Source organism: Microtus pennsylvanicus, chromosome 3 (assembly GCF_037038515.1).
Source record: "Microtus pennsylvanicus isolate mMicPen1 chromosome 3, mMicPen1.hap1, whole genome shotgun sequence".
NCBI classification, from domain to species: Eukaryota; Metazoa; Chordata; class Mammalia; order Rodentia; family Cricetidae; genus Microtus; species Microtus pennsylvanicus.
Genome location: NC_134581.1, coordinates 115,439,906 through 115,455,173, shown reverse-complemented (window position 1 = coordinate 115,455,173; position 15,268 = coordinate 115,439,906). Strand labels below are relative to the sequence as shown.

Here is a 15,268-nt window from a genome sequence, read left to right as displayed (position 1 = left end):
GAACCCTTTAAAATCATCATCGTGGAAGATAACATTTATATTCCTTTATAGTATTGTATCTCACACAGAAAAACCTATGAAAATTCAAAAACAATTTGGTTACCACAAAAAATATATTTAGATATAACATACAACCAAATAACTAGAAAGATTATTAGTATCAGTTGTAGGAAGTAAAATACACAGATGATAGTTTTAACTTATGTATGTATGCTTAAAACCAAAGTGAAAAATTTAAAATAAATAAAACAAAAAGGGAAAAAGGATGGGTGAGTCAGCTCTTATATGCCAGTATCTTTAATAACTAACAAGAGTGTCCTTGAGATTCCTGGGAATACTTGGCCAGTAGTGATCCCATTTTCCAAAGCCAGGTAGAACTCCATTACAATGCAAGATTCTTTTCATTGTCTTCTTCTATAAAAAGAAAAGAATATTGTCAAGAATAACTAATCTTATCCTCTAACATTGAAGTTGTAAAATTAATAGCATAAATTACATACAAAAAACATGAAAATTTTAGGTCTTTTAAAGGAATTTTACATGACTAAAATACATAGAACGATTAATTGCATGAAATTTTGTGAAACAAAATTATTTTAATATTCATGTCTAAAACCAATTTTTCATGAAACTGCTTTAATATTAAAAAACTACAGAAAAATAAAGAATGACTTTGAATTTACAAAGTGTAATTTTTGTCTTCTTGTCATTGGTAGGAAGCAGATAAGAAATAATTATTTGCCTTATTTTTATAATTTTTGTAATTTCTAGAAATGACATTTATTACATATGTATATATGTGTATAGAAGTGTGTGCTCATATGCACTCATGTGCGGGTATATGTGTCTGTGTGTTTTGAAGACAGTCTTTGGTAGCCAGTTCTCTCCTTCTATCATATTGATTTAGGACACTGAAGACAGATCATTAGACTTGGTGATAAACACCATTACCTGTGGATCATCGTTTAAGCCCTGTAAGTTCTCAAGACCATTAACTTTTACAGTTCCTAGAATCAATTGGCATTAACTTTTGTTCCTTTTATCTTTGAGGTTAATATAATTACATCATTTTCCTTTTCTTTTCCTCCCCACAAACCCTTCTATTTACACCATTTTGCTTTCTTTCAAATTCATAGCCTCATTTTCTATTAATTGTTATTAAAAGCATATGTGTGTGTGTGTGTGCGTGTGCGTGTGCGTGTGTGATATTAAATGTAAGATTTTCAGTCTGTATATTGTTACTTGTATATGTGTTTTCAGGGATGGCCATTTTCCATTGGATAACCAATTACTATGTACTATGAAAAATTATTTCTCCCACTCTCAGTATTCCTAAATGCCTGTAGTTACTTGTGAAGGAGTGAGACCTTGTAGTCTTCACCATGTCTGCTTTAGCATGTCTATTGTTGTTGTTCTTGTTCAGTTTTTGTTTTGGCATCCACGCTGGTGAGACCTGAAGGGTATAGGTTCTGATATTACTAAGAGGCATAATCTCACAGCACACTCCTTGATTCTGTAGCTCACACAATCCTTCTATCTCCTCTTCATCAGTGTTCCCTGAGCCTTAGGTTCAGACCTAATGTAATGATTAAATACTCTATGCCTTCCTCATGGACTCTCTACTTGACGACCACTGAGAAACAGTTCATAGTCTCTGAACTGTGCTTAGTCAGTGCACTGAGTTGAGACATATGAATGTGACTTCAGGCAGCATCTTCTGAGGCTGGGAAAATGCCCACACTGCCTGGCTTTGATGAAAGGTCTACAGTAAGAGCAAGAGGCAGCCATCTCTCTGGGCAATTGGCTGAGGTTTGCACTTTTGTGGTGAAGTATGGCAGGGACTAGGCATTATTTGTCCAATTGAAGAAACAGCTTAATCTGGAAAATACTATTCATATTTAAAAAGCATATTTCATTTTAGGTCTGATTTTATTTTTATGTTGGTTTTTAAGAATCAAATAATTCAAAACAATGGGGAAAGAGTTTAAATGTAAGCAAAAAGAATAAGTTCATAAATGTTCCATTTAACTCTTATAACAGAGAAATATGGGAAAATTTTGACATTCAAGTGAGAATACTAAGGTATTTTTTATTAAAAATTTCTGACTCCTATAAAAGTAATAATTGCATTACAGTTAGACTTAAATAATTATAATAATTAGATTTTAATTCTTGAAAAAGAAATAGTTTCCAACTATTAAAACAAATGTCTATACAACAATTATGAAATCAATAATACTCAAGTTAGCATTAATTTAATTTAAGAGATAATATAATTATGTTGATAATATATTTGACCTCAAAAAAACTAAATGGTTCATTCTGTTATAGCACAATTTTGCTCAATTTTTTTCTCATTAGTTCAGCAAGCTAAAACTTTTGTGTTCGGTATGGTAATTGAATCCTCATATCACAACACTTTATTTGAAATATTAATATTCTTTGTCTTCCTCTTACCAGGAAGCTATTAGCCATTTAAGTGATTCAAACTACTACATATTAAATTATCAACTCTGTTCCCACAGAACCTGATATAATTTCATGCTTTAATTAAAACTGATTAGCAGAGTTTCTGTAGTATCTCAAAATTACCAATCCAAATATGTCAGGGGACTTTCATACTATTTTTCAAACCCAAAGTATTAAACATCACATATATGGATGATGATAAGGAGATCTGTGGTACTGTGACAACCAGAGATATCCCAGTGGAACTGAAACATACAGAAGACTTAGAACAAGTATCCAGCAGTCTGAAACATCAATGAAGGCTCAGAATTTCTGTGAACAGGTGAGTCCTTCAAAGACATGGAAGTGAAGCTCAGATTTTTAATGAATACACTTTTTTTCTGAGACCGTAAAATATGAAGTCATGTCTAAATGAAGAGCTCAAAGCTGATCATTTCATGGTAAAACAAGATGCTATGTAGGAGGAAGTATGTTGTCCAATAGAATCATAGAATGTCAAACAAATATATCAGTGGAAATTTATTTAAAAAATTGGCATTGATTCAGATGCAGATACCAATAGAAATATCAGACTTTTTTAGAAGTATTACCAAACTGAATTATATTTCTGTATTTTTATTCACAATGCTTTCTTTGACAAATGATTAGTGGTGATTTATAATAAAAAATCCAATGTAAAGAAAGAAGATGGCAGAACAGGAATACTGCTTTGAGAGAAGTCCTATCACTTCAGCACCACATATCAATCTGACTCCAAAGGCAATTAAGTTCCAAGGTCTGTGTTTAAAACTATTCATCACTGTAACAGAATATGTGACAGAAAACAACTTTGAGGAAAAAAAGAACTTTGGTCCCTAATTTAAGAAAAGGCTCAGTTGATCATGGCAGGAAAGTAATGCAGTCAAGCTTTAGGCATATTGTCAATTATATTCACTGAAATGGAGATATGAATGGTGAGGCTCCTTTTAGTATCATTTCTCCTTTATTATATTTAGCCCAGAACTGCATTCCATGGGATGGTGCCACCAACATTCATGATGAATCCTTCCTGTATAGTTAATCCTCTTTGGAAATACCTCTAAAGATACCATCAGAATTATATGTCCTAAATATACTCAAACTGGCCATCAAAGATAGCCGTCTCAGTTACTTTACAACTGCCATTGCTCTCATCACCTAGTGAAAGTTAATCCTGTATAAAGTAGAGGCAGGCACTACTGATGGTCAGATGCAGTATAAACCTACTAGCACTAAAAAAAAATCTATAGCTAGGGAGGTTGTAGGCCCTAGGAAAGAACTTATTGGTATGATTTTGATAATTATGTTGCCAAACTCTCTTCTGAATGTTTATATTCCTGTTCACACATTTGAGGTGTTCTCAGCCATGCTCAGAGAAGCTCTTCCTCACAAAGAGTAGACCTTCGTGTAAAGACTCATAATCTTTCATAATGATGAAAGTAAGTGGCTGTGAGTGTCACATGGAAAGTCTGTATCAGGAGGCATAATGGAAGAGTGGGTGGAAAGAATGTAAGAGCCAAAAGATAGGGTGGGATGCCAAGGTAGACTGAACTCTAGGTGTCACATAGCTATTATACATATACTCAAAGCAACCGTTGGTACCTGCAAAAGATCAAAAGAATTAAAACTTCCAACTTAAGCAAAGGGCTTTCTGATGCCTTACCTCTAGTTATCAACCTATGGCAATGGATAGATACTAAAGGAGAGAGAATTACTTTAGGGCATGGTGATCATTGGTAGGTTAGCCTTGCCCCTGTAGAGGACCTCACACATGTACACAAATGGCCATCAAAGCAAGAACACAGAGTTTGGAATGGGGTGTTGGGAAAATAGGAGTTGTAGAGAGGGATATGACCAACATACATTTTCTCTATATATGAAATTTAAAAAAATAAAACAAGTAAGAAAAGATTAAGAATTAAGGATAATCAAAAGTCAAATTTTCTGACTTGTTGTTGGTGCTACATTGGGTTTGGAATATAGAATGTTAGCATTATTTTGTTTATACCACGAAATTTTAGTTATGGTAAACGGAAAATTAGAAAAAAGTCTAAAAACTGGGAAACTGGATAGCCTAAAATATCCTAACTTGACTAATACCCCCATTTTCTTTCACTTCTTACAATATATAAATGAAAGGATAATCTTAACTCCCAAAAGGCATAGTTCACTTCTTAACTCCCTTTATATTGCGGCATTATCATCATCACCACCCACCTATGAAACATTGTCATCATCACAAGCTGAAGCTCTCTACACACTAATCAATAACCCCCAAACCGCTCTCCCTTCAGTCCCAGGTTCTCTCCATTGAACCTTCTCAGTGAAGGTGAGGACTCATAGGAGAATTATCCTCTTATATCCTTTTATCTATAGGTATATCTCTTAGATCAATGTCTTCTGAGGACATCTGTGCTGAAGCATGTGTCTCATGTTCATTTTCTCTTCTAGCACTATGCCCGAGCTAGAAAATATGACTATATTTGGCAAAAATATAAGAACTTGAAAACTAAAAAAAATAATTGATATTAATGTGTTCGGGGGACTGTAAGTTAAAGTGGGGTGTTTGTGGTGGATGGGGACAGAGGAGCTGAAAGGAAACAGCCCTAACATTAGAAACGACTACAACACAATTTTGGTTTTGGTTCACATTTGATACAGAACCAAATGGATTTACTGCTTAGGCTGAAAATGGACAAACTGCATAGGAGCTTCCTGATGGAGCCCCTTCTTTGTAAAAACAGGTTTTGCTACTAAAAACCCGGTCATACAAATCATGCCATTTCTATAAATCAATGCAGTGAGGAGAAAGGTAAACACAAAAGATGAAATCTGTCCAAATCTTCCCACTCTGTTAGAAGTGAATCGCGGTGTTAATAGCCTGTTGGTTTCTGATGACAGAACATGGACCACCAAACAGAAGGGATTAACTCACTCTAGAATCTGCACTCACATTTCCCATTTGCCCATCAACAGCAAATCAGTCCAGTGATGAGGGCTAATTTCATCATCAGGAAAACTACATAGTACCTGCATTTTAATTCTTTAAATAGCACTAGGTTCACAAAATCAAAGATGGAAAAAAATGTGATCACCTGATGATGGATGACTTTTTGTTTCTTCACAAAATGTTTGTTTGTTTGTTTGTTTGTTTTGTTGTCCCCGGATCATCGGGCTACCAGGCGGCCCTGTTTAGGTACTGAGGAGTTCCATCTGGACAGGTGAGTGTGTGCGATCCAGGGGCGGACTGTCCCGGAAGAGAGCAGAGCACCCCCCCCCCCAAGCTCCTTCTGCAGGGCTGTCTTTCTTACACCCGACCACCCCCTCCAACAAGCCTGCATTTTCTGCTAGGTCCTTTGCTCAGGAACAATTTTCTGCTCATACACTAAGGCGACCCACCCAGAGCGGTGAGTGCCTGCCTACCGGGCAGGCCTCAAGGACCACCCCCCCCCCCAAAGGGAGCACGCACACCTTCAGCTTTTGCGGCAGGGTGTCCTGTGTTCTACTCGTCCCCGCCCTGCCCCCCAAGTTCTCCCTTTTGTCCACGGGTCATTGGACTACTAGGCGTCTATGTTTCGGTGCTGAGAAGTTCCATCTGGACTGGACGCTTCCTGCTTCTACACTGAAGACTTACAACCAGAGAGTCAGTCACAGCAAAGACTGGACCAAGACACCAGGCCTCTCCTGGCTCCATTTGAAGGAAGAGATGGGAAGGCGCCAAGGCAAGAATTCCTCCAACAACTTGAAAGGCAACATGACATCACCAGAATCCAGAGATCCCGAAATAAGAAAAATTGTACACCCTACTCTAGAAGAATTAGAAGAAATCGACTCAAAAGTGAATTATATGAAAATAATAGAAGACCTTAAAAAGGAGGTGAAAAACTGCCATAATTAGAGATCACAAACAAAAAGGTAGAGGAAATGAATAAAGCGCTCAAAGATACCCAAGAAAACCAAGAGAAACAAGAAAAAGAAATCAAACAGGTAAGGGAGGTGGTTCAAGACATGAAGAATGAAATGGAAGTAATGAAATAAACACAAACCGAGGGAAGGATGGAGATGGAAAATCTGGGTAAACGAACAGGAAATACAGAGACAAGTACTACCAACAGATTACAAGAGACAGAAGAAAGAATTTCAGACACTGAACATACCATAGAGAAAATAAACAAACTGATCAAAGAAAACAGCAAAGCTAACAAATTCTCATCACAAAAATTTCAGGAAATCTGAGACACAATAAAAAGAACAAACCTAAGAATAATTGGGATAGAAGAACGAGAAGAAGTACAGCTCAACGGTCCAGAAAATATATTTAATAAAATTATAGAAGAAAACTTTCCCAACCTAAAGAAGGATATTCCTTTGAAGGTTCAAGAAGTATACAGAACACCGAATAGACTGGACCAAAAAAAAAATGTCCTCGCCATATAATAATCAAAACACAAAACATACAGAATAAAGAAAGAATATTAAGAGCTGCAAAGGAAAAAGGCCAAGTTACTTGTAAAGGTAAACCTATCAGACTTACACCTGATTTCTCTATGGAAACAATGAAAGCCAGAGGTCCTGGATAGATGTACTGCAGAAATTAAGAGACCATGATTGCAAGCCCAGACAACTATACCCAGCCAAGCTTTCGTTCACTATACATGGAGAAAACAAAATTTTCCAGGATAAAAACAAATTTAAACAATACGTAGCCACAAATCCACCCTTACAGAAAGTAATAGAAGAAAAATCACAAACCAAGGAGTCCAACAATAACAACAATAAATCAAACATCTAGAGACCCTTCACCAGCACAACTCAAAGAAAGGAAACACACAAACTCTACTACTAAAAAAGTGACTGGAATTAACAACCACTGGTCATTAATATCACTTAATGTCAATGGGCTCAACTCATCTATAAAAAGGCACAGGCTAAGAGATTGGATACAAAAACAGGATCCAACATTCTGCTGTTTAAAAGAAACACACCTTAACCACAAACACAGGCACCTACTCAGAATAAAGGGATGGGAAAAGGTTTATTAAGCAAATGGACCTAAGAAACAAGCAGGTGTGGCCATACTAATTTCTAACAAAGTTGACTTCAAACTTAAATCAATCAGAAAAGATAGAGAGAGACATTTTATACTCATAACAGGAACAATTCATCAGGATGAAGTCTCAATCCTGAATATCTATGCCCCTAATATAAAATCACCCACGTACATAAAAGAAACATTACTAAAACTCAAGGCAGCCATCAAACCGCACACACTAATAGTAGGAGACTTCAACACTCCTCTCTCACCAATGGACAGGTCAATCAGACAGAAACCTAAGAGAGAAATAAGAGAATTAATGGAGGTAATGAATCAAAAGGACTTAACAGATATCTATAGAACATTCCACCCAAATAGGAAAGAATATACCTTCTCTGCAGCTCATGGAACCTTCTCGAAAATTGACCACATACTGGGTAACAAAGCAAATTTCCACAGTTACAAAAAAATATTCGTAACCTCCTGTGTCTTATCAGACCACCATGGATTAAAGTTAGAATTCAACAACAAGGCTACCCCCAGAAAGCCCACAAACTCATGGAAACTGAACAGTCAACTACTGAACCACACCTGGATCAAGGAAGAAATAAAGAAAGAAATTAAAGTCTTCCTCAAATTCAATGAAAATAAAGAAACAACCTACTCAAACTTATGGGACACTATGAAAGCAGTCCTGAGAGGAAAGTTCATAGCACTAAGTGCCCACTTAAAGAAAACAGAGAAAGCACACATTGGAGACTTAACAGCCCACCTGAAAGCTCTAGAAAAAAAAAGAAGCAGAGTCACCTAGGAGTAGCAGAAGACTGGAAATAATCAAACTGAGGGCTGAAATCAACAAAATAGAAACACAGAAAACAATCCAAAGAATCAATTAAACAAAGAATCAATGAAACAAAAAGCTGGTTCCTGGAGAAAATCAACAAGATTGATAAACCCCTATCCAAACTAATCAAACGGCAGAGAGAGAATATGCAAATTAATAGATTCAGAAATGAAAAGGGGGGCATAACCACAGACACAGAGGAAATTCAGAGAATCGTTAGATCTTACTACAAAAGCCTGTATGCCACAAAACTGGAAAATGTAAAAGAAATGGACACATTTTAAGATAAACACCATATACCAAAGTTAAACCAGGACCAGGTGAACAACCTACATAGACCCGTTAGTCCCGAAGAATTAGAAGCTGTTATCAAAAATCTCCCTACCAAAAAAAGCCCAGGACCAGATGGTTTCAATGCGGAATTCTACCAGAACTTCCAAGAAGAGGTAATACCTATACTCCTTAATGTATTTCACAATATAGAAACAGAAGAGTCATTGCCAAATTCCTTTTATGAAGCTACAGTCACTCTGATACCAAAACCACGCAAAGGGTCAACCAAGAAAGAGAAGTACAGGCCAATCTCACTCATGAATATCGACCAAAAATCCTCAACAAAATACTGGCAAACTGTATCCAAGAACACATTAGGAAAATTATCCATTATGATCAAGTAGGCTTCATCCCAGAGATGCAGGGCTGGTTCAACATACGAAAATCTATCAATGTAATCCATCATATAAATAAACTGAAAGAAAAAAACCATATGATCATTTCATTAGATGCTGAAAAAGCATTTGACAAAATCCAACATCCCTTTATGATAAAAGTTTTTGGAGAGATTAGGGATACAAGGGTCATACCTAAATATAATAAAAGCAATATACAGCAAGCTGACAGCTAACATCAAATTAAATGGAGAGAAACTCAAAGCCATCCTGCTAAACTCAGGAACACGACAAGGCTGTCCACTCTCTCCATACCTCTTCAATATAGTGCTTGAAGTTCTAGCAATAGCAATAAGACAACATAATGGGATCAAGGGGATTCGAATTGGAAAGGAAGAAGTGAAACTTTCTTTATTTGCAGATGATATGATAGTGTACATAAGCGACCCCCAAAACTCCACCAAAGAACTTTTACAGCTTTAGTAATGTGGCAGGATACAAGATCAACTCCAAAAAATCAGTCGCCCTCTTCTACACAAAGGATATGGAAGCAGAGAGGGAAATCAGAGAAGCTTCACCTTTCACGATAGCCACAAACAGCATAAAATATCTTGGGGTAACCCTAACCAAGGAAGTGAAAGATCTATTTGACAAGAACTTTAAGGCATTGAGCAATGAATTTGAAGAGGATACCAGAAAATGGAAGGACCTCCCCTGCTCTTGGACTGGAAGGATCAACATAGTAAAAATGGCAATTCTACCAAAGGCAATTTATAGATTCAATGCAATCCCCATCAAGGTCCCATCTAAATTCTTCACAGATCTTGAGAGGACAATAATCAACTTTATATGGAAAAACAAAAAAACCAGGATAGCCAAAACAATCCTATACAATAAAGGATCTTCTGGAGGCATTACTCTATTACAGAGCTACAGTAATGAAAACAGTGTGGTACTGGCATAAAAACAGAGAAGTCGACCAATGGAATCATATAGAAGACCCGGATTTTAACCCACAAACCTATGAACAGCTCATTTTCGATAAAGGAGCTAAAAGTATACAATGGAAGAAAGAAAGCATCTTTAACAATGGTGCTGGCACAATTGGATGTCAACCTGTAGAAGAATGAAAATAGACCCATATCTATCACCATGCACAAAACTCAAGTCCAATGGATTAAAGACCTCAATATCAGTCAGAACACACTGAACCTGATAGAAGAGAAAGTGGGAAGTCCCCTACAACAGATGGGCACAGGGGATCGCTTCCTAGGTATAACCCCAGCAGCACAGACATTAAGGGCAACATTGAATAAATAGGACCTACTAAAACTGAGAAGCTTCTGTAAAGCAAAGGACACTGTCACTAAGACAAAAAGGCAACCTACTGACTGGAAGAAGATCTTTACCGACCCCGCAACAGACAAAGGTCTGATCTCCAAAGTATATAAAGAGCTCAAGAAACTAGACTTTAAAATGCTAATTAACCCAATTAAAAAATGGGGCACTGAACTCAACAGAAGAAGTTCAAAGGCTAAAAGACACTTAAGGTCATGCTCAACCTCCATAGCAATCAGGGAAATGCAAATCAAAACAACTTTGAGATATCATCTTACACCTGTCAGAATGGCTAAAATCAAAAACACCAATGATAGCCTTTGCTGGAGAGGCTGTGGAGGAAGGGGTACACTCATCCATTGCTGGTGGGAATGCAATCTTGTGCAACCACTTTGGAAATCAGTGTTTCGGTTTCTCAGGAAATTCAGGATCAACCTACCCCTGGACCTTGCCATACCACTCTTGGGAATGTACCCAAGAGATGCCCGATTATATGACAAAAGCATTTGTTCAACTATGTTCATAGCAGTATTATTTGTAATAGCCAGATCCTGGAAACAACCTAGATGTCCTTCAATGGAAGAATGGATGAAGAAAGTGTGGAATATATACACAGTAGACTACTACGCTGCGGTAAAAAACAATGACTTCTCGCATTTTGCATGCAAGTGGATGGAAATAGAAAACACTATCCTGAGTGAGGTAACCCAGACCCAAAAAGATGAACATGGGATGTACTCACTCATAATTGGTTTCTAGCCATAAATACGGGTCACGGAGTCTACAATAGATGAACCTAAAGAAGCTAAATAAGAAGGTGAACCCAAGGAAAAACATATAGTTATCCTCTTGCCTATGGGAAGTAGACAAAATTGCCGGGGAGGAAAGTGGGATCTTGGGGGTAGGGTGGGTTGGGGGTGAGGGGAGATGGGGAGAGAAAAGTGAGAAGGGAAGGATGGGGGGAACTTGGGGAAAAAGGAGGATTGGGATAAAGGAAGGCTGGATAGGGGAGCACAGAAGCACAATTCTTAGTTAAGGGAGCCACCTTAGGGCTGGCAGGAGACTTGAACCTAGAGTGGCTCCCCGGAGCCCAAGGCGATGTCCCCAGTTAGTTCCTTGGGCAGCTGAGGATAGGGAACCTGAAACGTCCCTATCCTATAGCAATACTGACGAATATCTTGCATATCACCATAGAACCTTAATCTGGTGATGGATGGAGATAGAGACAGAGACCCACACTGGAGCACTGGACTGAGCTCCCAAGGTCCAAATGAGGAGCGGAAGGAGGGAGAGATGAGCAAGGAAGTCAGGACCGCGAGGGGTGCACCCACCCACTGAGACAGTGGGGCTGATCTAATGGGAGCTCACCAAGGCCAGCTGGACTATGACTGAAAAAGCATGGGATAAACCCGGACTCTCTGAACATGGCGAACAATGAGGGATGATGAGAAGTCAAGGAAAATGGCACGGGGTTTTGATCCTACTTCATGTTCGGGCTTTGTGGGGGTCTAGCCAGTTTGGATGTTCACCTTCCTAGACATGGACGGAGGGGGGAGGACCTTGGACATTCCACAGGGCAGGGAACCCTGACTGCTCATTGGACTGGTGAGGGAGGGGGAGGGGAGTGGGGGAGGGGGAGAAGGGTGGGAAATGGGAGGCTGGGAGGAGGGGGAAACTTTTTTTTTCCTTTTCTCAATAAAAAAAAATGTTTGTTTTCTGTCATTGAAGTATAAGAAGCAAAAGCATAAATGGGTACAAAATACTCAATGAAAAGCTTGTTACAGATACAAGAACAATTTTTTATAGTTGTAGGAACACATCTCCTAATAGTCCATAAATATACATTTTTATGAATATTTATGGATCTTTCATACACATTCCACACATGCATATAGATAAACATGATTATTAAAACATACTTGAAATTTAAATATAGCCCAATGTACTCCAGCAAGTTCCACAGCTTGCACAACCCTATGAACAATCAAAGCAACCTTGATACTTTTATTGTGAAGCTGGAGGTCTCCGTACATAATGAGGATAAGATCAGAAAGCATTTATGCTGGAAAATACATAAACAATTGCTGCTGTATTGTGAACCTATGTGCCTATTCTGGAATTTCGAGCTTCAGATTCTAAAGTCCTTGATCACTATTTCTCTTTGGTGTACCTCTTGATCTGTAAACTGCACTTGTAAGCTGGCTTGACATTCTCCACATTGCATTCACTATATAATTGCATGCCAGCCTTTGGTTCCTAAATATAAAATAAAGAGAAAACACCCACTCCTAAGATACTGTCTCTCCAAAACATTGTTTAAATCTCTAATTGGAGCTTAGTTTCCTGGAATTTCACCTCAAAACTCATGAGAATTCAATGAAAGTAATCCTAACACTAATTGGAACTGTTGTGTCCTGTTGTCTTGATTCTTATCCCTGAATGTTTTATCCCCCCCCTACTGTAGATATCCAGATATTTCTCCTCTGTATTTACTAAATGATTCATCAATGAACAATTTGGACTGGTTCTGAGTCTTAAGGGAATCTTTTAATTCATAGATGCTGAAAAATAAAAATATAAGTTAAACATGTCAAAAATTTAGTGTGACAAAAGGAACATTTTCATTCTACACAGAAAGAATAGGTAATGGCAAGGGAAGATGAGGCTAAAACACAACAGTTAAACCACTGAATACTATATATATATAGGAGCTATAGCTCCATTACCACCATCTGGGAGGAACAGTGGCATCTTCTGGGTTCTAATGGATTTGGACTGTGTCACTTCCCTGCGCTAACAGAAGAACACATAGTCTTTCTCGAGCTAACACTGGTTTCTATGACTTCAGCTTTCCCTAGCCTACCAACATTTCAAGATCATGAAACTTCCAACATCCTAGGTTTTCCATTGCAACTTAGATTTTACCATTACAACTTTATCGATATTTTTCAGACATTCCTTGAAGGGAAGTTCGCCCTATACTAAGTTGCTTGGCTTTAGAGTCTTTCAGGAACTTCACTGTGAGCCCAAATGGACCCATAAGTCTTTGATTTTGCATCTCTAAAAGTCAGCACCGTGTAATACTACCAAATTCTGCAGTCAGCTTAAAAACTATCTAAACCTCTAGAACAACTGTAACAGGCTCTGTGTGTCTTGGTGTACAAACCTGGAAAAATCCTTCTCTAGGTTGTTGGTTTTAAAAGGAACCTCTTTGGAAGCCTTCTGTATTCAGGCTCTCTCCCTTTAATTAAATTGTGTTTTGTCCAATTAAAAATGACCTTCAAAACTTTTTTCTATAGTCCCAGTGAATTGTGTGAGGCTTCTTTATCGTTGCACAAATCTCTTCAGGAATTATTATTGTTTGTTTTCCGTGTTGGCTTTGTCTGAAACATTATATATAGTCATGTTCCTTTCCTCACCAAAAATTACATTTTTCAAACTTCTCGATCCATGATTAGCTTGTAGTAATCACAACACAGCCTGAATGATATTATATTTTGAAACCTCCCACCAAACAAATTAGACTACTGTCTCCATGCTGCCTCACTGGAGTTCTCAAGACTTACCTAGGAAGAACCCAGGAAGAAGTCAGATATATTTTTTCTTTTTTTAATTTTTATTTTTTATTAATTTATAAATGATACCAATCAAAATTTCCACTTCCTCCCCTCTTCCCACTCTCCTCCCTCTCCCTCCCCCTCCAGTCCTGAGAGAGGGTACCCTGCCCTGTGGGAAGTCCAAGACCCTCCCCCGCTTAGGAAGGTGTGCATCCAAATAGACTAGGATCCCAAAAAGCCAGTACATGCAGTAGAGACAAATCCTAGTGCCATTATCATTGGCTTCTCTGTCTGCCTCAATCGTCAGCCACATTCTGAGGGTCCAGTTTAATCGCATGCTCATTCTGGAATTTCTTATTCAGAAACCTTTTGTGAGCGTTGCCTTGGTTATTTTAATTGAGGTGGAAGAAATATCCTGAGTGTAGGCAGCATTTACTGGGCCCTGGACCCTACGGAGAGAGCAGCTGAGTTGGCAAGCATGCATACACCTATTGTTCTCTGCTGACTGTAGATATTGTGTGTCCCATTTATTCAGTCTCCTAACACCTTGAAATTACTTTAGTGATGAACTGTAACTTAGAATTGTGAGTTAAGTAAACCATTTTTCTTGTATTTGGTTTTGTCAGAGTATTTTATCACAGCAACAGAAATGAATCTACACAATATCACTATAAGTTTTATAATTTTTCATGTCTCATTAGAGATCTTGAGATCTGTAACTCTGAATACTTAGCAAACCTTAAAATATTGCTACAATAATAACAATTATAAATAAAAAATAAGTTATTGTGAGAAGTTTCTTTTTTCATCAAAATGATAAGCAATTTGTATTATCAGATATTAGTCTACTTTCAGCATAAAATTTACTCTTAAGGTCTGTTTATGGATTATTTTTGTGTTTTGTATTGAAAAAAGTATCTGAAAATTGATTACATTCAGGAAGCCAAAATTTCTACCACCCAGAGGAACCAAACAAACGACAATTATTTTATTTTATAAATTTTTTATTGATATTTATTGAGCTCTACATTTTTCTCTGCTCCACTCCCTGCCTCTTGACAATTGTTTTAAATTTGGGACAGTGGCCTCACAGAACATTGAAAGTCTGGTGCTCTGCTGCATACCTATAATCTCAGCCCTCAGAGGTGGAGGCAGGTGAAGAAAGAACTCAAAACCATTCGTAGCTGATCAGAAAGTTTGAAGAATGCCCATACAATATAGGACTCGCTCTTATAAAAGAAAAGCCCAACCAACCAGCTGTCAGACTGATGATTATATTAAATATCTGGATATTTAATATCCAGAAACTGATGGAAACAGAGGCTGAGACCAGCAACAG

The 15,268-nt window shown here is 37.7% G+C and overlaps 1 protein-coding gene across 2 annotated transcripts in view; it reads right to left on the bottom strand.

Moving 5' to 3' along the window:
• Positions 1 to 297: 297 nt before the first annotated feature.
• The window catches only part of Cnbd1 (cyclic nucleotide binding domain containing 1), a 249,320-nt gene continuing 234,349 nt past the window's right edge, over positions 298 to 15,268 (bottom strand). For both annotated transcript variants that reach the window (XM_075968028.1, XM_075968029.1), the window contains exon 13: positions 298 to 414. In XM_075968028.1, coding sequence (XP_075824143.1) covers positions 298 to 414 — 117 coding nt within the window. The remainder of the gene's footprint in view (positions 415 to 15,268) is intronic.